Here is a 22,737-nt window from a genome sequence, read left to right on the forward strand (position 1 = left end):
TCCCCCTTTGGCACCTAGAAAATTATCCAGGTAGTCCTAGACTAATTCCAACATATATCAATTCAGTCTTAAATATTTTGATTTTATCAATTTAATCTTAAATATTAGCGCAAAATTTCGATTTAGTCATTCCGATCAATTTTCGTCAAACATCGCTAACCCGACAGCTCATTTTTCACCGGTTTGTCCTGCGTGGTGGATTGTTGTGTTAGTAATTTTCAGCAAAAATTAATCGAAATGACTACATTAGAATTCGGCGCAAAGATTTACGAGTAAACCGGCAAAATTTGAAAGTCCATGACTAAATTGGCATCTCTCTTAAGACGATTCGAATAATTCCCCCCATGCATGGATGCAACCTTTCAAGAATTATTGTTCTTAAAATATCCGAGATATAGCCTCAACGGAAAAAAAGTAAAATAAAATGTTATGGTACACGTGTGAGTTGTGTTAGAGAAAGTCCCACATCGGAGAATTGATGTGGTGTTGAGTAATTAATATATCATAGGTGGCCCATAACTCATTAGCTCAAGCTTTTAACTGAATATTGGTCCAACTAGAGATATGTTGATGAGCTCGACTTGGGCTCCCTCTTGAGGCAATGTAGTGTAACAACGCGGTATCTAGGCCGGTATTGTTAGCTGTATCGCGCTTTTGCCGCGCGCTCCTAACACAAAGGACAATGCAAAGACTATTAAAATCTTAGATTTCACCAACCTTTGACTTAAGTAAAACCCGGCAAAGGTTGCCACGCCTTACAACTGCAAACCACAATGACCAACCGCAAGGAGCAGCGGATTTGGACCTTTAAATGCGCCTCCCTTACTAGTTCCAAATCAAATCTGGGTGGAGTACCTTTGGATAATTAGTTTATTGTATTTTAGGCGGTGAACGCAGCAGAAGGGAAAAGCTCGTATAATTAGGCCGTCTCAGGAGTTTTTGGAGAGTGACTGGCAGGTTTGTTAAAAATGCGCATGATAACACTTATGTTCTAAAAAATTAACTTTTGAATTTTTTTACTTTAAAAAGGAAGCATTTTTTTTTTCACTTCTTTCAATGGCTCTAAAATTATTTTCTGGATTTTTTGCTCTAAAAGCAGTAAAATAAAGTTACGTAACCAAATGGATTTCTACTCCAAAAGTATTGAAATGCGCACTCGCCCTAAGTTGCAGGCTCGGTCTCTAATCAACGAACACGCAACCCCACTTGACCCGCACGAGCTCGGGAGCCCTGAGAGATAAACGAGTGAGTTTGGGCAATGTTTTCACAAGAGAAAGCCTGATCCACCTGCCTTTAGAAGCAATCTTGGCCTGATTCGTAGAGTACTCACAAATTTTATGCGAGCGGTACACTTGAATAAGCGTTATATATGCACTCCATTAAAAATTGTGTTCAGAGAAGCAAGAAAAAAGATTGCCAGTGGTGAACAAGGAAAAGAGAATCATTGAGATTGATTCAGAGGGTCGAAAGACAAGTGAAGTACACGTAAAGGCTCAAAGCACATCAAAAGAGAAGATCTAGACGGCCTCGCTTTTCATGAAATCAGGTATATATGTAGCCTTGCATACCCAAATTCGATCTATGCACGTATTGTACGATCAATCAACACCGCGTATAAGCTTCTCTCTCATGTTCACTCCTCGAAAATTAACATTTCTCTCTCTAGTTGCAAAAAAAAGGGGAATTTCAAGGACCTGATGCAATGAATCGATAAGGGCTGGGTCGCCTTCGCCGTTGGAATCCTGGGACGTAACTTTTGAACTTTTTTGACTCCATTTGATCATCTGTTAAAAACTGTTGCCGCTTTAATAATTTGGATACTATAATTTTATTTTCAAATCGTACGATATCATTATATATATGTGTGTGTGTGTGTGGTAGCTGGCAAACAATCATAACGCTTAATTATTAGATTAAAAAGCTGAACTTCTAGAACTACACCAAAAAAAAAAAAAAAACTTGGTCAACGAGTCTACGCAATCATTACACGCAAAGATCTTCTCCCTTCTCGGTCACCGCCATTCACCCCGTCAACGGGTCCCCTGCTTTTATTGGGCAGGCCGTCAGTCTTCATGCCGCCTCAGCAACATAAATGGGTCGGCTTTTTCTTCTTCTTCTTTTTTTTATGCTGCGCAGTAAAGTTACATTCTTTATTTAATAAAATTTTTCAACCGAAATAACATTTGTCATCTTTTAATTTTTAGGAAATATGAGAAAATAAAAGAAGTCTACCTATTGTGTTGAGATTAAAACATCTCTTGAATTCGACACAAAAAAAAAAAACTCTTGAAAATGCATTTGGCTAGTCTCTCTTCGAGATCACAAAGGAAATGACGCTACGTAAATCGATTTTTTTCGATTGAAAATTTTTGAAAGCGGATGTCATGTTTTTATCATTTGCTAAGTAGGTTCTAGGGGAAAAATAAATTGATCTCGGCAAAAACGATCGTGGTAGAATATATTTCGTGCTCGAACCATCAAACCAAGCTAATTACGACATTCCAAAGAGTAACGTAAGTCGAGTGGATTATACGCTACTAATTAACTTTATGAGATTTTATGGGATTATTGATAACCCTTCTAAAAATTTAAATTGTTAGATGAAGGCGCGGTTTAATAGTTAATTATTCTATCACTTCTCCTTGCACTTAGTCTAGTCTTTTATCTAGTAATAAGAGTGAAGATATGTTATTGGGGAGGCATATATGGGTTCAAAAAAGATTCGAACCCACCTCATGTTAGAATTCATAATTTGCTTGTATTGCTTAATGTGTAGTACAAATATTTATACTACTTCGTAGTAAAGGGAAAGAGAAAACTAATCACATATCTCTAACATTGTAAAAGATATACTAAATATTATACTAACCAAACTAAAAAAGCAAATCCTAACTAATAATAAGAAACTAATAGACATGAGGCCCTGCTGGTAAATGAATTGGGGAGTGGAAATAGAAATACGGCCCCGCTAGTAAAGAGATTGGGGAGTAGAGACGGTTTGTACCACAAGGCGTGGGTTCAACTCGACGTGTTATGTAAAAAGGCAAAACAAAAGTTAGATGTAGGACATAAACATCATAATAATAATAATAATAATAATAATAATAATAATAATAATAATAAGAGATACACTAAATATTAGAAAGACAAAATGCAAATCTTTTATAATAAATAAGGAGGTTAACAACATAGAAAATTTCAAACCTGGTACACATGTGACAAATTTACCTAAAATCATTTTTTTTATCATGAAAAACCCTAAACTTGTACACTCGTGATAAATATATCCCAAAATATTTTTCTCGATCACAAAAATCATAAACCGGTACATATGTGATAAATTTGCCATAAATTGATTTTTTTATCATGAAAAAATTTCAAATTGGTGACAAATTTAACCTTCATTAAATTAAGTTAATATCACGAAAAATTTCAAATTGATATACTTGTAACAAACATAGGGTAAAACCCAAAACTCGTATACCCGTCAATTGTTATATGTCATCCAACTCAGAAAATTGACGGTTAGATTAAACACAAATTAATTGAGGGTAAATTTGTCACGGGTGTACCGGTTTGAGGTAAATTTATCACAAGCATATTAATTTATAGTTTTTTATTATCAACAAAATAGTTTGGGGTAAATTTATTATAGGAGTATCAATTTGAGATTTTTCATAATATTAATCATAATAAATATGAAAGTAGGTAATAGATTATATCTATTTCGAAGCAGTATTGTTTTAAGGTAGCTCCTCTGCACATTAAGCCAAACCCCCCCAGTAGTTGGCGAGCTCGAAGCTTGGGAAATCCTAATCGCGTCTGTAACTTCGTCGGCCATTTTTTCGGCCATTAAATTCGGTTCAGTACGCTTCGGAGTTGACGACGACGACCTCCATTATTGCCGCCATTGAAGAAAGAACGAAAAAGGTGTCCTTTGATCCCAGCTTTTCCATAGGACTAGGAGGACGCCCCTTTCAACTCGTATTAATTACTTCTCGACCGGCTTGGCAGGAAAAAGCTAAGAGAAGACTGGACAAGTCGACGTCGACCACATGTCGGGAACGTTTTGCCTTAGACAATTTGAATTTTTCCACATGTTACGGATTTCAATTTAATTTTAAAATTTTCAATTATTAATTTAATCTTAAATCTTTCGATAATTTTCATTGAAAATTATTGACGTTATGTCGATCGTTCTACAATATATGACTAGTACTTATGTGAAAATTTTATTTTCAATTTAAAAAAATAATTTAGAATTTTTCTTTTTATAGAAAAATGCATAAAAAAAAATCCTTCGCGACAACAGTTTTTTGGCCAAAATTAATTTGAAGCACTACATTGGCAAATGGTCAAAAGTTTTAGCACTAAATTAAAAAATTGAAAAGTTAAAGCTCAATTGGCATGTGTACAATAAGTTTATAACTTTGTTTTTTTGTAATATCTCCCTTTTTTTTTTGGTCGATCTGTAATATTCCCTCAACATATGAATAATTTGAAAATTTTCAATAGCTTAACAATTGATATTTAATGTAACATATCCATCGTACATGTAATGGAATAAGCATCGTTTGAAATTTTCATCATGTGGAACTGGGTCCAGAAAAATATTTTCATACAAAATTTTATGATTGAAGTGTCCAAATTGAAAATTTAAAATCAAATTTGTATATGTATAATATGTTTATGACCTTTTTTTTTATAATTATTCGCTTAATATTTGGATAATTTGAGACTTTTCAATCGATTACCAATTCACTAATATAACATGTCCATTTTACACGTAATGAAGTAAGCATTGTGCAGATTTTTCATCACGTGGACCCCGGCTCCGGACAAATATTTCCACGTTCAAACTTATGGTCCACAATAATAAATGGAAGAGCAAGGACCATTTAATTTAGGGTTACTACCACGGAAAGCTTCAAACTGAAATTGGTACATCCGTGACAAACTTATTCCAAATTATTTTTTTAACCACAAAAAACTCTAAACTAGTTATTTGTGACAAATTTACCCCGAACCGGTATACTTGTGACAAATTTACTTTTCGTTAGTTTTTGTTAAATTTAACCATCAAATTGCTGAGTTTGATGACACGTGACGCTTTATGGATGTATCGGTTTAGGGTTTTTACCCCATGTTTGTCACACACACATACTTATATATGAATTTGGATTTTTTTCGTTATATTAACCCAGTTTAACGAAGGATAAATTTGTCACATGTATATCATTTTGAGGTTTTTCACGAGTTTATGGTAAATTTATTACAAATGTACTAGTTTGGAGGTTTTGGTGGTTAAAAAAATAGTTTGGGGTAAATTTATCACAAGTGTAACAGTTTGGGGTTTTTGATGGTAAAAAAAAAATTTGGGGTAAAACTGTGTAGGTATACCAGTTTGAAATTTTTTGTTGCATTAACCCTTTAATACAAAAATAATAAAATAGGGGTGTCCATGACAAGGCCCTCAAGGCAACATGGTCGGGATCTTCAAAGTCTTTTAAAGTGTGAAAAGTGATACCCCGTTCAAAGAAGGTGGGCCGATACTTATGGCTAGATAACAGTGCGACTTCGGGTCCATGTCATTAAGAACTGGATATGCCAGCCCACCCCCAGCCCAAAAGGGAAATTCCTCATTATTATTTAACGGAATTGTGCCGATAAGTAAGGGCGATCGATTCCATAAGCGGTCTAGGTTCTATCGTCATAACTACTATTCCAAATTTTTTAGCTTGGAATCTAGCCTGAATCCCCGAATTCCTAAATTTTCAGCTCGGAATCTACTTGAAACCTATTCGTCGGAATTTATATTTCACTATTTGGAATTTGAAATTTTCCCTTTATACCCCGGAATCTAGAACCTACCTTGTTATGGATTTTAATTGCAACGAATCAACACCTCTTATGATCAATATTTGCTGCTACGATTTCGATATTACTCTGAAATCATGCTCACACTTATCAATAAGCGGATGCGTCGATAAAGACCCGGGCCGATCCGAATCGAATAGAAACTTTTCGGTAATCCGATCTATTTTCAATTCGGATAAACCGCAAAAGAATTGGGGATTTGTGGTTGATCTCGTGGTCACTTCCAAACCCGAGAGTGAGACTAGAATGACGGATAGTCTATGACAGTTAAGATCGAGATGGTTTTGGGTTAACTTGAACCAAATTGAAGCAACTTCGCTCCCGGATCTAGAAAACCGAAACACATGCTGTGATTAGTCAACCTCGGGGGTGTCAACGGGCCGGGTCTCGGCCTGGCCGGAAATTGAACAGTGCCAAGCCCGACCCGGCTCGAACTCTCTTCGGGCCGGGTCGGGTCGGTTTCTTTTTTTTTTCCTTTTTTGAATCAAAATCACTTGACATGTTCGTCGAATGAAAGAATATAAAAAATAAAAATGAAAATAAAATAAATTAAAAAAAAATGTGAGTGAAAAAAAAAAGCCAAAACCAGGCCGGCCCGATCCTAAAAGTACCAAGCCGGCCCGAAAGGCCCGAAAATTAGGATGAATATTCGGGCTAGGTCGGGTCAGGCCGCGAGTTTTTTTGACACCCCTAGTCAACCTTTCGAGTGAGAAGAGGTTAGACTCTAGGCTGCCTTTAAGCGACCAGAACCGCCTCTCTGGACTGCTTCTTCTTCCTCGTGAAAACACGAATCGCAGGCAGAGAAGGGCAACCTGGAGCTTTTTATCTGCGAGCCATTCGAGAGAGAAAAACATAAAAGCGAGCAATGACAAGAGGAAAATTAGTTGCGAACTATACAGGAGGAGGCAAACAGGACATGGGACGGTTCTGGCTTCGAAGGATCGATAACTCCCCGCTTTGGCAGGCTTGACTCGCGCGAAGGCGAACGCGAAGGCGAACGCAGTCCACACCAAAGAAGAAGAAGCAGCGACACTTCATGGAACCCATAAAACGTTTTTGAGATTGTTTCTACTTCTTTCTTTCTTTCCTTCTTTCTTTTGCCAAAAAGAGGAAAGGCGTATTCTTTTGAGTCATTACCACAAAAAGTTTAAACTAATACATATGTGATAAATTTATTAAAAATTAATTTTTTGATCATAAAAAACTCCAAACTAGTACATATGTAACAAATTTACGTTGTGTTAGTTCCCGTTAAATTTTAAAGTCAAACTGCTAAATTAGCTTATACGTGACAATTTATTGATGTTACTTTGAAATTTTTCCCTCCGTATGTTATAGGTATACCAGTTTGAAGTTTTTTTTTATATTAACCTAATTTTACCGAGACTAACGGAGGTAAATTTGTCACAGGTATACTAATTCGGGATTGAAATTTGTTACGAATGTACCGGTTTAAGATTTTATGTAGTCAAAAAATTAGTTTAGGGTAAATTTATCATAGACGTAGCAATTTGAGATTTTTTATAATCAAAAAATTATTTTGGGTTAAATTTGTCACAAGCGTAACAGATTGAAGTTTTTCGTGGCATTAACCCTCTATTTTTTTTTTTGTTCCGCTTGCTGTTTGATTTGAAATTATTTGCCAATATATCATTCTCACAGCCGCAAACATGAACAATATCATTTAGGAAAACATGGCAAAAAAATAAAAATACTGAACCGACCCGGGTTAATTCTTTTAGTTTAGGTTTCATGTGAGACGAGTTTCGGGTTGGACACCACCACCTTTGATCTCAAGGCATGACCTATCTAATACCAACATGACACGACACGCCGACATGTAATTTTTAAAAAAATAGAGAATTTTGACACGTTGGGATACGTTGCATATTTGTATATACATGATCATCGAAGGATACTCGAGGCTGTTTTAGTTTTCTTTCATATCAATTGTGCAGATTATGTCAAGGAAATATTAGCAGTGAGTTTTTTTTCCTTCTATTAGGGATTTTTTTTTTTTTTTTTTTGTGATTGGCTTGTTATATGAATTTTGGGGTGCCTGAGTATGTGATTTAAGTACATATATTTTGATTACTTATTTATTAAAAATGCTCAAAATTAATCCCGTGTGTGTCAAAACGGTGTGTCGGGATGCTAGACTTGCGTGTTGCATGTTGAAGAGTGTCCGAAAGTGTCGGAGAGTGTCGAACATGACACGAAAACCTCCAAAGAGTGTTGGTGCTATATAAGGTATGACTAAATGCCTACAAAATCACAAGCCTTGTGATGTCTCGTGTGCCCACTGCTCTCGATATACATTTAACCACTACTTTTGTAAATGAGTATTCTCCCGTTAATATATTTAGTATTTGTTAGGAAGTGTTCAGGGACCCTTTTTAAACATTCCAATAAGGATAATTTAACAAATAATCTTGAGATTTGTCTGCAGAAGAAACATATGACTGGAAAAGAAATTTAATTAAGCTTTAATATCGGCTTTGATTCCTATTGAACTATAAAAGCTCAAGGTTTTGTCTTGTGAATTTTCCCTGTAAATTCGGTAATCTTGCCGTGCACGTATTTGTTTGGAGTGCTTGTTAATGGAAGTTCCTGATTTTATGGTGCGGTGCAAAAGGGAGAAGAACTAAAGCAGGGAAGAGAGAGGGTGATGCAAGAGTTATTCTGATGGAGATTTTAATTTACCGTTTCATGAAGTTGTCTACTGGTATAAGAATTATTAACCAGTCTATAATATGTCCGAGGTCCAGTTAGGCCCAGCTCGTGACGAGAGGGCTTGGCTGAAAATCCTATAAATAATATTTAAGCTCTTCCCGTAATGTTAAGGAGCTCATAAACAATCTCGTATAAGTAGCGCATACAAATTCGTGTCACTTGCACAGATTTAATTAGGAAAAAATCCAAAAAAGGCCCTAAAGTCATTTTATTTTTTCAAATAAGGGTCCAAAGTGAATTGTGTTTCAAATAAAGACCCAAAGTGACATAGTACGTTTTAATTAAGGGCCTGAAGTGGTTATAATGTTTCAAAAAAGGGTATGGCCTGAAGGGCGTTTTCGTCATTTCACATTTTAATTTCCTTATTCATTTTTTTCTTTTCCCCGATTTAAAAAAAAAAACCACACATAGGTGAGAGGGAAAGCCCTCCCGTTTGTGGCCACCGGCGACCCCCCCGGCCTTTGCCGCCCCCGCCTACCGCCCTCCGGCGGTGGGGCGGTAGCCACAGGCGGGAGGGCAGCACCTCTCGCCTGTGAACGTTCACTTTTTCCTTTTTTTTTTTTTGAGAAAACAGATAAGAAAAAGTATAATAAAAAGAAAAAAAAATCAAATTAGTAAAAGACTAAAATGCCCTTAAATCATGCCTTTTTTTAAGATTTTATGGTCATTTCAAATCATTGTTTGAAATAATATTCACTTCAGACTCTTATTTGAAAAAATGAGGATATTTTAGGCCCTTATTTGAAATAGTGTTCATTTGAGATCCTTATTTAAGAAAATATGAGGGCTTCGGATGTTTTTTTGGATTTTTCCCATTTAATTACGATGACCTTGATGTGCTTTTTTCGAGGCTAAGGACTAGGAGGGGAAGGCAGACAAAAACCTGAAAAGTGGGCCCAATTTGGACACATGTCAATTAATGAGTGGCGAGATTTATGGTCCACATGGCACGTGACATCCACCCCAATATTGTGCGGGAGAAAAAGCCCGTAGGTCCCGACACCAACAGTCGGAAAAAGAAAAAGCAGAGGAAGCCCAGCATATTCCTCGCGAACCTTCGGTTTCCTGCGACAATCGATCGTTTCGCAGGAACCGGAAAACGGAAAACGAAGCTCCAATTCTCAATCCATCGAACTCGAACTCGAACTCGAAATCGAACCCGATCTTCCAAAAGCCATAAATGCGTCGCAATTGTTGCCACATATCTCTCGGCTTCGTCCTCAAGCTGCTGAATTACCTCCAGACCTTCGTCGGAGTCTCCATCCTCCTCTACTCCCTATGGATGCTCAACCAATGGAACGATCGCATCCCCATCTACCCCCCGCCGGCTTATCCGCCGGGCTCTTCGGTCGCGCCTCTCTCGAGCGCACAATCCGCGGAGATGGCTCGCTCTGATCGGAGTTCCGGCTTGGAACTCGCCGCCGATCTAGTCTCCAGATTGGACGACGGCCTGGGGCTCGCTCTGAGGTCGTTCCAGCTTCCCGCTCCTTGGTACGTTCTCCCTTTGTTTGTCGAATCGGATCGTTAGCGGCCTAGCGTTTCTTCTCAAGTTTGCTCGTTGAATGCATGTTATGGTGATTGGGTTGATCGTGATGATCCGGCGTGGAATATGTATAGATTGGTTCACTTTGTAAGTCTTGGTACGACTAATGATATTATGGATTTTCTGTTGTTCTGGCAGGTTCATCTATTCATTTATGGGATTGGGCGTTGTGTTGTGCTGCATCTCTTTAATTGGCTGCATTGCTGCGGAAGCATTAAATGGATGTTGCCTCTGCTTTGTATCCTTCCATATGGAGGGCCTGCCTTACGTTGAGCCGTCTAATGATCGTAGTTTGCTCTATCTTTCGTGAATGCACTGAACTAAAGAAGTATTACCATACAACCGTAGAACCTGGAAGTACCTAGTGTTTCCATTACAACTGAGGGTGCTAGTGGAGAGGGGGGCTTTGAGTGGGTTGTCTTGGCGGGGCGAGTTGAGGGTGTTGATCCCGATTGTGGACGTCTTTCTGATTTTTATTGCCAATCATGCATTATCCTACAAGCGTAGTATTTGAGAATAGCTTATGCATCAGATTTGATGTAATTGAAATTGGTCTTGTTGACTAGATCTTGTTAAGTACATTTCATAAGAAAATATATTTTGCAGGTAGTAATTACCCACAAGTGAATTGGCACATATGAAATCTGCTTATTTGGTCGTTAATAAGTTATCTAAGGCCACTGTTTTTGACAAACTAGATTGAATTAAGGTATTGTCAACAAGTGCCCATACACAAAATAGGAATGCTTTGATTTTCCATGTATGGGTTATACATGCTACGAAGGAAGTCAGTAAATGGACACTCCCAAAATTTCTTAATTGCGTTTTTAACCTAAGATGAATGTTGGGCATCAAAATGTATAAATGACTCCATTGTTCTGCTAGTCTATAAGGTTTTCCCTTAATGTCACGAAAATCAGCACACTCTTCTTGTATCTGTGCTGCTTCTCTTAGAAGCAGCTTTTGTGGCATTTATTGCGATTGATCATCATTGGGAACAGGTAACTTTCTCTCTATAATAGATTGATCATCATTCCTGCTAGTTCTCGTTTATCACATCGTTTCTATCACCACTAACAGATTCTTCCTTCGGACCCTACCGGAGAACTTGATAGTCTTCTCTCGTTTATCGAAAGAAACATCGAAATGTGCAAGTGGATTGGCATCGCGGTTGTTGTAATACAGGTTTGTTGTCGTAATTCTTTTATTTATGGTCCCTTAACAAATGGTGGTTCAAAATTGTCTTTTCTGACCTACTCACAAATCCCATTGATCTTTGATGTAACAGTCCACCCAATTTTTCCTAAGAGCATTCTCGTGTGACTGTATCTGGGGTTTTTTCCTGTCAACTGCCTTAATCTGAGAAGCTTTAAAATTAGAAACTGCCTCCTTAAAATGATTCTTATGGATTCCTTTTTGTGCATAGCTGGTAAACTCTTGATGGGTTGGAGAAGTATGATGGTGGAGAGGATGTTGAGGACGATGATAGATGACAGCTTATTTGCTGTTACTTGTAGTTGCTTCTAGATATCACTAGTCACAAGAAAAGGGTGTTGGTGATGGTTGGTCAGTGATTTCTATTAGGTTATAATCAGTTGGTAAGCTGACATTCTTTCAGGATATCGTTAGCTTCAAGAAATAGAACAGGTGTTGATGATGGTTTGGTGAACCGATTATGGTAGTTAATTGGTTATTGAGCTGATTTTTCTATGTTAATTGTTGGCAATTGCTAAAAGCAACCTACGCATGGGAAAATGGAACTGATCAATGTGCTGACTCCAATTTGTGCGAATCATGTTGTCATCTTTATATTTTCTTGTGTTTTTTGATATCAACGAGCATTCTACCACATTTAAACCACTATTGAGCTTGATAGATACTCGTCCTATATCTTTTAGATATAAAACTGGAATTCGTTTTATTAAGTGGCAGCATAACTTACGTGAATCACTAGATTAATTGAAAGAGATAAATTGCTAGAGACAAAGGACTCCACTAGGTTTGGGTGCATGTCTTTGTGAGGAGGCAACATCAAAGTTTATGACAGACCCTACTGTGGTGCTTTGAGTTGCATCTAAGCCGAGGGGCACTCTTGTAACTGTAGTGCAATACCTGTTCATTAGCTCTTGGGTCTTTGCATCTGCCTCACTTTCGACACCCACATTTATGACGAACAAGTACTTGATCTTATTAAATCATGTTTCTATTTTTCGGATAGGGAGGGGATGTTCAACTTCTTTATCTTTCTTTCTTCCTTGTCTGTGAGGTGGATGGCTTTTGATCCCAGATAATTGATCAATAAATTACCATTTAATTTCCTGAACTTTAGATGGGGCAATTATCACCACAAGGTTCACTTCTGGTGATTATTGTGTGAAATGAAAGACGGGATATAAATTCATCTAGCCTTTTGCGCTTTGTCCACTAGATCACCTAGTGCTAAGACTCCGTTTTCTCTTGTGCTCAGGGGTTGTCCCTGCTACTTTCATTTGTTTTGCGAGCATTGGCTTCTCCTCGGCGAGCTGATTATGATGGTCTGGATGGTTATGACAATGTTGAAGGTCAGACCAGAGAGCCACTTCTGAATCATAAATCAAGCCCAACATCAGGGTCTACTAAGTCTGATGTTAGAGGTGGTGGCTCTGGTATTTGGAGTTCACTCGTGAGAGAAAAGGTATTCTTTCCAAAAGTAATTATGAATTGTATTTGGCTAGCACGATTAACTCCACTGCCTTATTTTTTGTTTAGTGAGTTTGACGATTTTATATGGTAATTTCTTTGTTTCAGTATGGCTTGAACAACAGTGCCAAATTCAGTTCGGACAGCCAGAATGCATCAGGTAGTACAAAGACAAAGTGATTGGAATTGGATGTGATGCTGCTGTATCTTGGAGGCAAGGGAAAAGGGTAAATCCCCTTTCTCCACGAGTGACTGAAAGCATTTGCCATGTGGATTTGACTGAAAGCATTTTGCATATTGATTAGAGATAGAACTTACGATGTGCACAAGCATTGGAAGATCATTTGTAAAGAAGAGTTCTATTAGCTTGATTGGGGGGGTTTGTCTTCAGTGGCATGGGCGGATGACACTCCATTCCTAGTATACGCAGCATGACGGTTGTTCATACGTGATTAACAGTTGTTGGTTGTGTGTTCGTTTAGTTTTGTTCTCTCTCTCTCTCTCTCTCTTGTACCATAATATTCCTGTGTCTGTGAACTTTTTGGAGTACCTTCATAGCAATGACACGTGTGATTCAACTTCACGTTCCCTTCCCGTTCATTTCATCAGATGGAAACGTCTTAAATGCTTATACATTGCATGTCGTCAGGAGTAAAAAGGCTTGAATCTGAAATCGCACGTGTGTTGCTTCAATGGCCTGCGTAGCATGAGAAAAACATCTTAGTTCAAAGAGCATAACTTCAAATCAAATCAAGATAGATTCCAGATAATTTTAATACATAACAAGCTTCAGATAACAAGAGAAACCATCAAGTTACAAATTACACACTTAAAGAGTATATCTATGACTTTTTCACATCAAAATCAACGGTCCATTATCGAATTCGCCTTCTGTAATGAGTATACACCGAAAACTTCATTTGATGCTATGGCTTTACCTTTCGATGGTGGGCGCTTATGTTTAGCGTCCCTAATACCATTTGATGAAATGTTATTTTGACAAAAAAAAAAAGGAGGGGGGGCGGGGGGCATGCAAAGCCAAGGGTGAGATTTTTCCTCACATTTTTTAACTTGCTACCCATCCCCATAAACCCCAACAATCTCCTCGTCACATATCGGGTGAGAATTGGATCCTCTTGAGCCCTCTCATTTCAAAATTTAACTCAAAGGGTGAGATTTTTTCTCATATTTATAAACTAATAGCTAGAACCTTTCACAACCGATGTGATATAAATCCCAACAACATGTGGCTGGAGTGAATTTGCAAGATAGAATTAGAATTGCCATGTAAATCGAGGAGAGGTGAATCCTGGCCTGGCGTCTCAATTGGCTTGCTCATCATTGAGCGGGCTTGGGTTCATGCATTTTGGGCTGTTGGGCTCGGCGACGTCGGCTGGACCGACAAGTGTCCCCCTATTGGCCCAGCCCACAGACCCAACATAATTGCTAGGAACTTTCTCAATTTTCCCAGTTTGAGAGCAGACTCGGGCGAGGACCTAGGTTTAGTATCCCGAGCAAACAGCTTGGAAGAGCAGAACCGGGAGAGCACAATCCGGGGTTCGACCAGTGGAGGCCGTGTGCTGCCCAAACTGCACCATCGCCTGTCGGGCGTACCGACCGATCACCTCTATAATCAACCCGGCGCGCCTGAAGCGAAACCAAAGAAAGAGGAAGGAAATATCGTACACCGCATGTCAAATGAATGAATGCACTCCTGCATGACATGATACCGTGACCAAGAAATTCGAGTGATGAACAAGTAGGCCTATGTCGATTCGCGCACAAGCCCAGCATTGAATTAGGAAACATCCTCGTGGCCTCGTTACCCAGTCATATCCGTCGTACCCTGTTCTGTAAAGTGTAATTGCAATGGCTCCCTCGTGAATTTCGGGGAGACAATGGGGACATGCGCATGTTGTACTATTACCATAAGCAAACCCCCACGAGCCAGCCCTTCGGTTTTGGTTCGGCCATTTATAGCGGAGCGATGTTTCGATTTTTCAATTCGGTTATCTGACCTCGAACGTGAGAAAAAATAAGCATTCCATTAACGAGCGCCTTCCGAATAATCGTTGACCATACTTAACGTAAAAAGATCATCAATTTCAATGTAACGTTCATACATGATACGGGGGAGATAATGCATTGCGAAATAACGGTCTCTCTTTATTTTAGCGTCTGACAAACATTGCAATGATGGTAGGGGGATGTTGGAAATCGGACACTTCCTCGGCCCAGCATGTTGAGACCAGAGCTTGACTAGAGAGCGAGCTCTTAAAAACTCCCATTTTCTCGTTGGGGTTCTTAGGAGCTTCATGTTCATTCGCCACGTTGATTTTTCCTCCTCCTATGAAATCTTGTATTTTTTTTTTATTCAAAGTCTAGTTTGCATCATCTTCAGTGATCGAATCATAGCTATGTAAAGTAGCCTTGGGCTGAGACATGACCTCTTCTGCTCGTTTTCATTGGGTTGCTCGCGTCGCCGGATGCCTGTTAACAAATTCCATGAAAAAAAATTAAGTTACCGATTAGTTCGATGCACTAGACTGTGTAGGAGGAACGACATCGGCAGAAGCGGGGTCTAAGAACATCAAACTCGGGATCACAATTCGCATAACCTGAGCTTTGGAAGACTTTATCTCGTACATCGTAGGAATAGTTGGACAAGCTCCGGCGGTGATTATATTGATGGTTGGAGGCTGAGCACTTTCCAAGATTTTTATCCAATCTCGTGGCCTACTTCTAATCTGATTTTAGAGAGAGATGGGTGTTATTAGACTGGGGCGCTTCGAGTATGCTAAAGGGCAAGAGGGTCGAAATTGCATTGCAGAAGATTTGTCCATGTTACATTTCGATCTTTTTTATTCCTTCTATTGCCTTTTCAAATAAGGGTAAAAATTTGACTCCCAAAAAAAAAAAAAAAAGGGTAAAAAGAAACAGCTATTACCGGATCTCTCGATAAAAATGCAATGAAAAAAATAGTATGAATAGTGCAACAATTGAAAATCGATAATTTTGAAATCGAAACTCTCGTCACCTCCGGCTCTCATAAAGGGAAATCTCGAATATCATTATTCATGTTTCGGTTCTCGCAAGATTTTACACTTCTTGAAACCCCCCAGCTAACAAAGATAGAAGTAGATCGTTATCAAGCTAGAATAGGACCGATGGTGGTCATTTATCCCCCCGGTCCCGGACTTCGCTTAAGTAGGCCACTATCTACAATTGTACACGAAGCTCATGCATTAAATTCGCCAAAACGAACAATATTATGTACATTTTTTCGCATTTTTCGGAGGATAGCGACAACCTAGATTGTGTCCTGTCCGAAGCAGAGATGGGTACTTGACACTAAGCTGCCATAACTACTCATAAATCTCATCGCTACCACATAGCCTTCCAGAAATATGTACAGCATGGCTTGGTTTTTGCAACCCCACCCCCAAACCTCTCTCCCCCCCCAAAAAAAAAAAAAAAAACACACACACACACACACACAGAAGAGAAAAAATAAGAAATCTCTACGCCAAGACCCACTGAGCAAAGGATTAAAGAAGAAAGAAGAACCTAGAGCGAGATTACTCTTAAGCATCGTTAATGGGTAAGTTGCAAAACAAAGTCTGCTCTTTGGCTAAAACCACCTCACCTGTGTGCTTTCAAGATTCCGGCGTCGTAATACGGACGAAACGGCTTGGAATCGAATCTTATAGCTTAAAAGGCGACGGAGAATCTGGTACAATAGTTAGTCATCAGGCAAAGGGCCTCGTTGTAGTAAACTGTCATTACATGCTCCTCCGAGCAATAAGGATGACGCGAAGCCCGACAAAACCTAGAATCTATTCTTTTGCCAATTGATTTAAAAAAAGATGGCGCAGTAAGTAGACAACAGTCATACAAGCTGTCCTGAGCCACAGGAGAAAACAAATGCCAAGTAATGCACGCCATTCCGTTAATCTATAATTCCAGTCAGTTTTGTCCAGTTCTTGAAAGTGGTGAGTCAACCTGAAGTGGCATGTCCTACTAAAGTCGTGACCACGATTAAAGCACAGATGTATACATACATAGCCAAAAATGGCTTTTTGTGGCTATGTAAGTAGAATAATAAGACCCTAATCAACTGGACAAGGAATAAGCTGATGTAAATGTATGATAAGTGATTCAGCCACTAGGAATCATCAACGAGTCTTTGTGAAAGAGATGATCATCATCGCCCGGCAGGAAGCAAAGATATGTGCTAAAAATAATGAGTGCACAAATTGGGGGAAAAATTAATGCTTACTGAAACATTTGCAGCTTCGAATAATGAAGACGACAGAGGGACATTTTCTGTTGGTTATCACCATTCACCAGAAGCCACATATATTAGAGTAATGATATACACAGAGAAATAAAAACGAAGCAGAGCTCATGACAGTCTACCCGTCAAATCAACAACAGCCTCATCCACAAGCTCGTCGAGCAACCTCCATTCTATTTCCTTCCTTAGGCTATGCAATTCCAATCTCAACTGCTCGATCCACCCTTTTCCAACCACCTCATTTCTCACCACTCTCTCCACCACCAGGCTGCTGCTGCTGCTGCCCCCATCACCTCTTGAAACGCACCTAACCTCATCGGGAAACCATTCCGTCATTCGAGCCCACACATGGTCCACTGTTATAGATAATGTCTGCTCTAACGTCCCACTTGGAGCCTCACAGCCTGGCCAGTCGATTGGGCCCAAATTTGGCCCATAACCTGTTATTTCGATCAGTGCTGCATTCACACAATCGAAAACAAGCTTTCGCTCCGATCTTCTTTGCCTACGTTTCGCCTCAGGCATCGGTTCATGAACATCCTTTGTATTCGCAAATTTTTCTCGCAAAGATGGACCCAATGGGCTTTCAGGCGAATGCCACCTCGAAAAAAATGTATCTGGTTGCACTTCACCATCAAAACTGGCTGCTGACAGAACCGTTCTGACAAAAACAAGCCAATCCAGTTCTTCCTCCTCCACATTAGAGCAAACCATGGGGGATCTTATTGAATATGAAGCAGATGTTTCGAAACAGGAATCATCCCATGAGAGTGTCCGGGCAATGGATTCTATTGGTGGTGACTTGTCAATCAAATTAGACTTGAGAGAATGACCAAGCGGTTGTTTTCCTGTTTCATTAGAAGAGTATCTGTTATCCAGTGAGGGAAAAAGAAACATATCTAACATATGTAAATAATGGAGGTCGGGCTGTCATTATTACCAAAGGATTCCGGAGTTGGGTTGTCATCTTCTTCAAAGGATGGTTCCAATACTGAAATTGGACTTGGCTGCTCCTGACTACTATTCAAATTCCCCAACACCACAGGCATTGATCCCTGCAAAGGGTCGGCATAATCAAACAAGTGAGAGACAATTGTCTAGGCTGTAAAAATTCTATGTTTCCCAACGCAATTTTCCAAATAGGGCAATCAAAGCTAATTTCCTTCAATTACTAGCTCTACTCCAACAGATTTTAGACAGACAAAAGTTGTTGCACATGTCAAATGCATAACCATGGATTGTGTGGCAAACGGATTATCCACGGGGAAAAACTCTATTTTTGGAGTCTTTAATATGCATGCACGAGAAACTCAGAAATATGCTTTCTCAATCTTATGTCATTCAGGAGGCATTGCAGACTGAAACGGAAATAGAAGTGACACAGAGTATCCTTAAGTGCACTAACATGCTTCCTTCATTAACGGACCTGACAGAGAAGAGCGTCCAAGTTATACAAGTTAACCAGACAGACTCATCAAAAGGGTGAAATATGAATTACCTCCTGCGCATACGCTCCTTGTTCTTGTGCTACATTGACAGAACCTGGAGAAGTTTTGCTCACCGATCCATGTTGACGAGGAGACGAGCACTCTTCATTGATCTTACCGTCAATACATTCAGAAGAATCAACATTAATCTGTTCATGTTGATATGTTGAGTAGCGTGGAGTTTCAGCATCAAGACATTGGCCCTCAACTTTAGATTGAGTCACATTGGATTTTCCTTTACTCGGTTTTTTGTTTTTCGAGAAGAAGAGGCTTGAAACTTTCCCCTTCAATGATGACCCCACACTTTTCTTGATCGGCTGCTTAGGAACATTGGACTTACCAGCTTGTGGATCGGGTGTTTCCGGATGGAGCTTGTTATCATATAGCATTGAAGATACAGGGACAGACTTTGACCTCGAAAGATTTGTCGGTGAGGCAACAACCAATTCCTCTTTACTTAAGTTACTACTTAGAGATGGCCTTGATCCCACTTGTTCTTGCTCCTTCTTGTTGCCATCTTCCTCACGTCTGACTGACTTCTTAGTGTCTGAAAGAGCAAGCATTTCACCTAGTGTGCTGGATCCTTTACGAACACGTCTTTGGTCTTGAGAATTCTGATTGGACGTCATCATGGCCCACCTCTCTGATAGACGTTTTTTTGCCTCTCTGCAAACCGATGATTCTGGAGAATAGGATGCACGGCTGAAGGACGAGATAGAGTATGGACTGCCAATCCTGTTAATATAATCCCATGAGTGTCTAGAACCTGGTGACATAACTTCCGAATCACTGAGATTTCCTACTGTGTATTCATTCTCTGATTTATTGAATGAACTGTCATCACCAACATAGCCATTAGAGAAAACAGAAGATAACAAAGTTTCATCCCTCCTGTGACCAGCCAAATTTGCATGCATCTGACCCGGAAGCTCCTTGGCCACTTCTCCTGATTCTCGAACGCCATCATCTTCAGCTACCTCAATAGTATTTTCATCACACACCATTCTCTGTGACCCAGAGGTTGGTGAAGCCACAGCCAATGGATCATGAGCCTTGGCAGCACTGGGCTTTAGTACCACTATACGAGTTGGTTGACTGGGACAGTCATTCACATTTTGACAAGCGTATGTGGATGAGTAGCTGGACTTGTTTTTATCCCATCCCTCCTGTCCAGGGACCAGAGTTGGTATCGTAGCTGGATTTCCATTCTTCTTCCTAGGCATAGAAAATTTATCATCATCGACCATCTTCGAGGGCCTAAGAATGGTAATGCGCTTTGTTTCAAGAGGCATAGATATATGCTGGAGCTCATAAAGACGCTTAGAAAACATTGAATTCGGTTCCTGAAGGAATTTGAGAAATAACTCCTTATTGGAACTCAAGACTTCCAATGCATCATGGAATTCCTTGGACTGCCGCAGATTTTCATCTGTAGCTAGACGTTTTGCTTCCATGAACTTCTGACGAACAAGAGCCATCTTCTTCTCATTTGTACGATCTGTATATTTTCCCTTCTGTTGCTGTTTACCACTCACAAAGATTTTGTTAGACTGCGGTGATGACTCGTAAAAATCTTTGTAATCATTTCCTTCATATTTAAGAACTTCGTGCCCACGCTCACTTTGCCAATATTCAGGCGCTATTTCCATAGTTTCTAACCTGTGCTGCAAAGAACCTTCTGATTGGCTTCTCCTATTAACAGAATGAGGCTGTTGCTGGGGAAGGGCATCAAGCCCCATCAACTTGGCAATCACATTAGGAGAGCAATGTTTAGATTCAACTTCCTTTGACATTTCTTCTGCTATTAACATCTTCATGGGTGTACCCATTGATTTCCGGCTGGATGAAATTCTATGAGAGTTCAACACTATCTGCAAGCCTCGTACAAATGCATAAGGGATTAGGACAGGGAGTGAGAAAAGGAACAGACAATTTTATGTGTGATTCCATATTTTACTGAGAAGATACAACTCGTCAAGAACAATTACAACTACTAAGTGGAATTATGCTTCGCATCTCACCCTTTTTTCCTCTGTTGGATTCCCAAATGTAGGGGCCAACATTGTTGCCATATCTGATAAACTCCTCGAGAGTGAGGAACCTGTGAATAAGTCGTCTTCATGTCATGAGTTTTAGGCAACAAATTCAAGCACATTCAACAAGAGAGGCCATTTGAGAAACAATTCCCAGGATTGAGGACAGAACGTCCAGAATTAAATGGAAAAAAGAAAATCCAAAAAGAACGTAAGAGGAATGAAACTTCAGAAACTCAACAAGCTAAAGACGAGTTAAAAGGATGAAAGACCATCACCATATGGATGCGCTTTATCTGTGAGTAGCCTGCTGCTAGTCACTCCTGTACTTAAATCGAAAAGGTTCACCACCCTTCCGAGGCACCCTGGAAACTGTTTCTCAAAGTTGTGAACTTTTCTGTTCTGAGAACCATTCATTTTGCCAGCTGCGAATAAAAAATTCGATAAGAGAAGGATTAGGAGAAAAAGGCACCCACATATTGCTCCAATAACTTTTCAAAAAGAGAAGATCAACCAAAATTACACGAGAGTGGACCAAAGAGAACAACACATCTCCTTTCACAAATAAGCAGCAACTCATGAAGGCACAAGCAATCCAGTGGAGGAAGCAGCCAAACTGGATCAATGCCACAAAAACAGAGATCACAGAAACTATACCGGAAAACAGCAGGTGGTACGAAGCACAGAAGTCCTAATGTTCTCTCACCAAGCTCACTCTCCTTCGAATTCAATTTCCAGGGTTTTAGATTGCAGCCCAGTCCGCGCACCGATGAAAAAACACAAATTGTGACCCCTCAAATATGAAAGCTACGGCTGCGAAGGGTGACCGAGCACTGAGAAAGGATTGAGCTTTTATCTTCAAAATAGAAGGAGTCAACAACATATTCAAACCAAATCGTTGCCCCGAGTAAAGTGCGAACAGTGCAGAGACATGTGACTGCAATCACAGAGCGAGATTCACACGTACCAACACATCATGGGTGACTGACGTCTCCTGCACAAACAATCTGTCTGCCACTTAAAACCAGTGGAGGACAGAGAAACGTGCCTGGCTCCTAATCCGCCAAGATCAAAACCGATCAAATGTCTAATTGGAAATGAACTCGCCAAATCTATCATTTCTCGAGCTAAAAAGCGCCAAATTACCGGGCTAGTTAAGCCAAAAACGAAAAGCCGGTTCGTTCGAACTCAAAAGCCAAAGGCATCATTGCGCCATAAAGGCCAAAAAAAAAGAAAAGAAAAAGCAAAACGAAAAAAGGACAGGTTTCGCAGTGAGACAGACGTGAGCGGAATCATTGTTCCATAAAGACGCCGCAATCATCAACAGAAAGGTCGCAATTGAGGCGTTTCAAAGATCAGATTCCGACCAAAAAAGAAAAGGCTGCAACAACAGAGAATATGCACATTGCACACCTAAGGCACGAAACCTGGATGGAGCTCAGCGAACCAGATTCGATAGGCACGACAAAGCAACAGAGGGAGTGGGGGAAGGAAAAAGAAAAAGAGGGGACGGGACAGGACGGGACGGGTTAACTTCGAGAAACGCGAGATCGGCGAAGTTAAAAAGGAGGCCAAGGAAAAAAGGCGAGTGGCGTAAAAGGAACAGCGAAGAGAGAGAGAAAGAGAGAGAGCGCTTAGAAGCTCATCATCTGACGAAAGAAAAAGAGCTGGAAAGCGAAGTGGCGTGGACGGAGAGAGAAACGACCAAATAGAGTTTCAGAGAGGGAGGAAGGGAGGGGGAGGTACCGGAGGAAGGAGAGCCCGGCCGGCGGCACCAGGGAATTCAGGGGCGAGAATGCGGCCGGAGAGGCGGAGCCATGGGAGGGAGGTCGCTGAGAGATCCGCGCGTGGTCGGCTGGCTGGCTGGCTGGCTGGCTGATGAGCATGTGAGCTGGTGTTGGCGTCTGTGAGAGAGAAACTGTGCAGAAGAAGAAGGTGGAAGTTGTTAGAGAGAGAGAGAGAGAGAGAGAGAGAGGCGTAAAGTCGTTTCCACCGACTAGTGTCGGGCTTGAAAAGCCATTTTGGCTTTTTATCATTTATTTTTATTTGTCGGATTTTTCTTTTTCTTTCTTCTTTTTTTTTTTTCCC

General features: G+C 40.0%; 2 protein-coding genes across 9 annotated transcripts; one reads left to right on the top strand and one right to left on the bottom strand.

The window, feature by feature from the left end:
- The first annotated feature begins 9,592 nt into the window (after nucleotides 1–9,592).
- LOC115728775 (tetraspanin-20) lies at nucleotides 9,593–13,322 on the top strand. The gene is made up of 6 exons (XM_030659166.2): nucleotides 9,593–10,101; nucleotides 10,292–10,391; nucleotides 11,074–11,154; nucleotides 11,234–11,338; nucleotides 12,621–12,827; nucleotides 12,941–13,322. The coding sequence occupies exons 1-6, from the start codon at nucleotides 9,791–9,793 to the stop codon at nucleotides 13,010–13,012; spliced, it is 876 nt and encodes a 291-aa protein (XP_030515026.1). The 5' UTR covers nucleotides 9,593–9,790; the 3' UTR covers nucleotides 13,013–13,322.
- A 3,766-nt stretch (nucleotides 13,323–17,088) lies between these two features.
- On the bottom strand, nucleotides 17,089–22,622 carry LOC115728772. Of its 8 annotated transcripts, none has more exons than XM_030659158.2 (6): nucleotides 22,413–22,622; nucleotides 20,928–21,081; nucleotides 20,638–20,717; nucleotides 18,631–20,487; nucleotides 18,070–18,184; nucleotides 17,089–17,977 (listed from the first exon to the last, which is right to left on the bottom strand). In XM_030659158.2, the coding sequence occupies exons 1-6, from the start codon at nucleotides 22,533–22,535 to the stop codon at nucleotides 17,238–17,240; spliced, it is 3,069 nt and encodes a 1,022-aa protein (XP_030515018.2). In that variant the 5' UTR covers nucleotides 22,536–22,622; the 3' UTR covers nucleotides 17,089–17,237. The 8 variants fall into 8 exon arrangements, with proteins under 8 accessions (XP_030515018.2, XP_030515017.2, XP_030515020.2 ...); XM_030659157.2 differs by having other exon boundaries at nucleotides 18,628–20,487; XM_030659160.2 differs by having other exon boundaries at nucleotides 18,628–20,487; nucleotides 20,928–21,074; nucleotides 22,396–22,507.
- Between the last annotated feature and the right edge of the window lie 115 nt (nucleotides 22,623–22,737).

This window comes from Rhodamnia argentea, chromosome 7 (assembly GCF_020921035.1).
Source record: "Rhodamnia argentea isolate NSW1041297 chromosome 7, ASM2092103v1, whole genome shotgun sequence".
Taxonomy (NCBI): domain Eukaryota; kingdom Viridiplantae; phylum Streptophyta; class Magnoliopsida; order Myrtales; family Myrtaceae; genus Rhodamnia; species Rhodamnia argentea.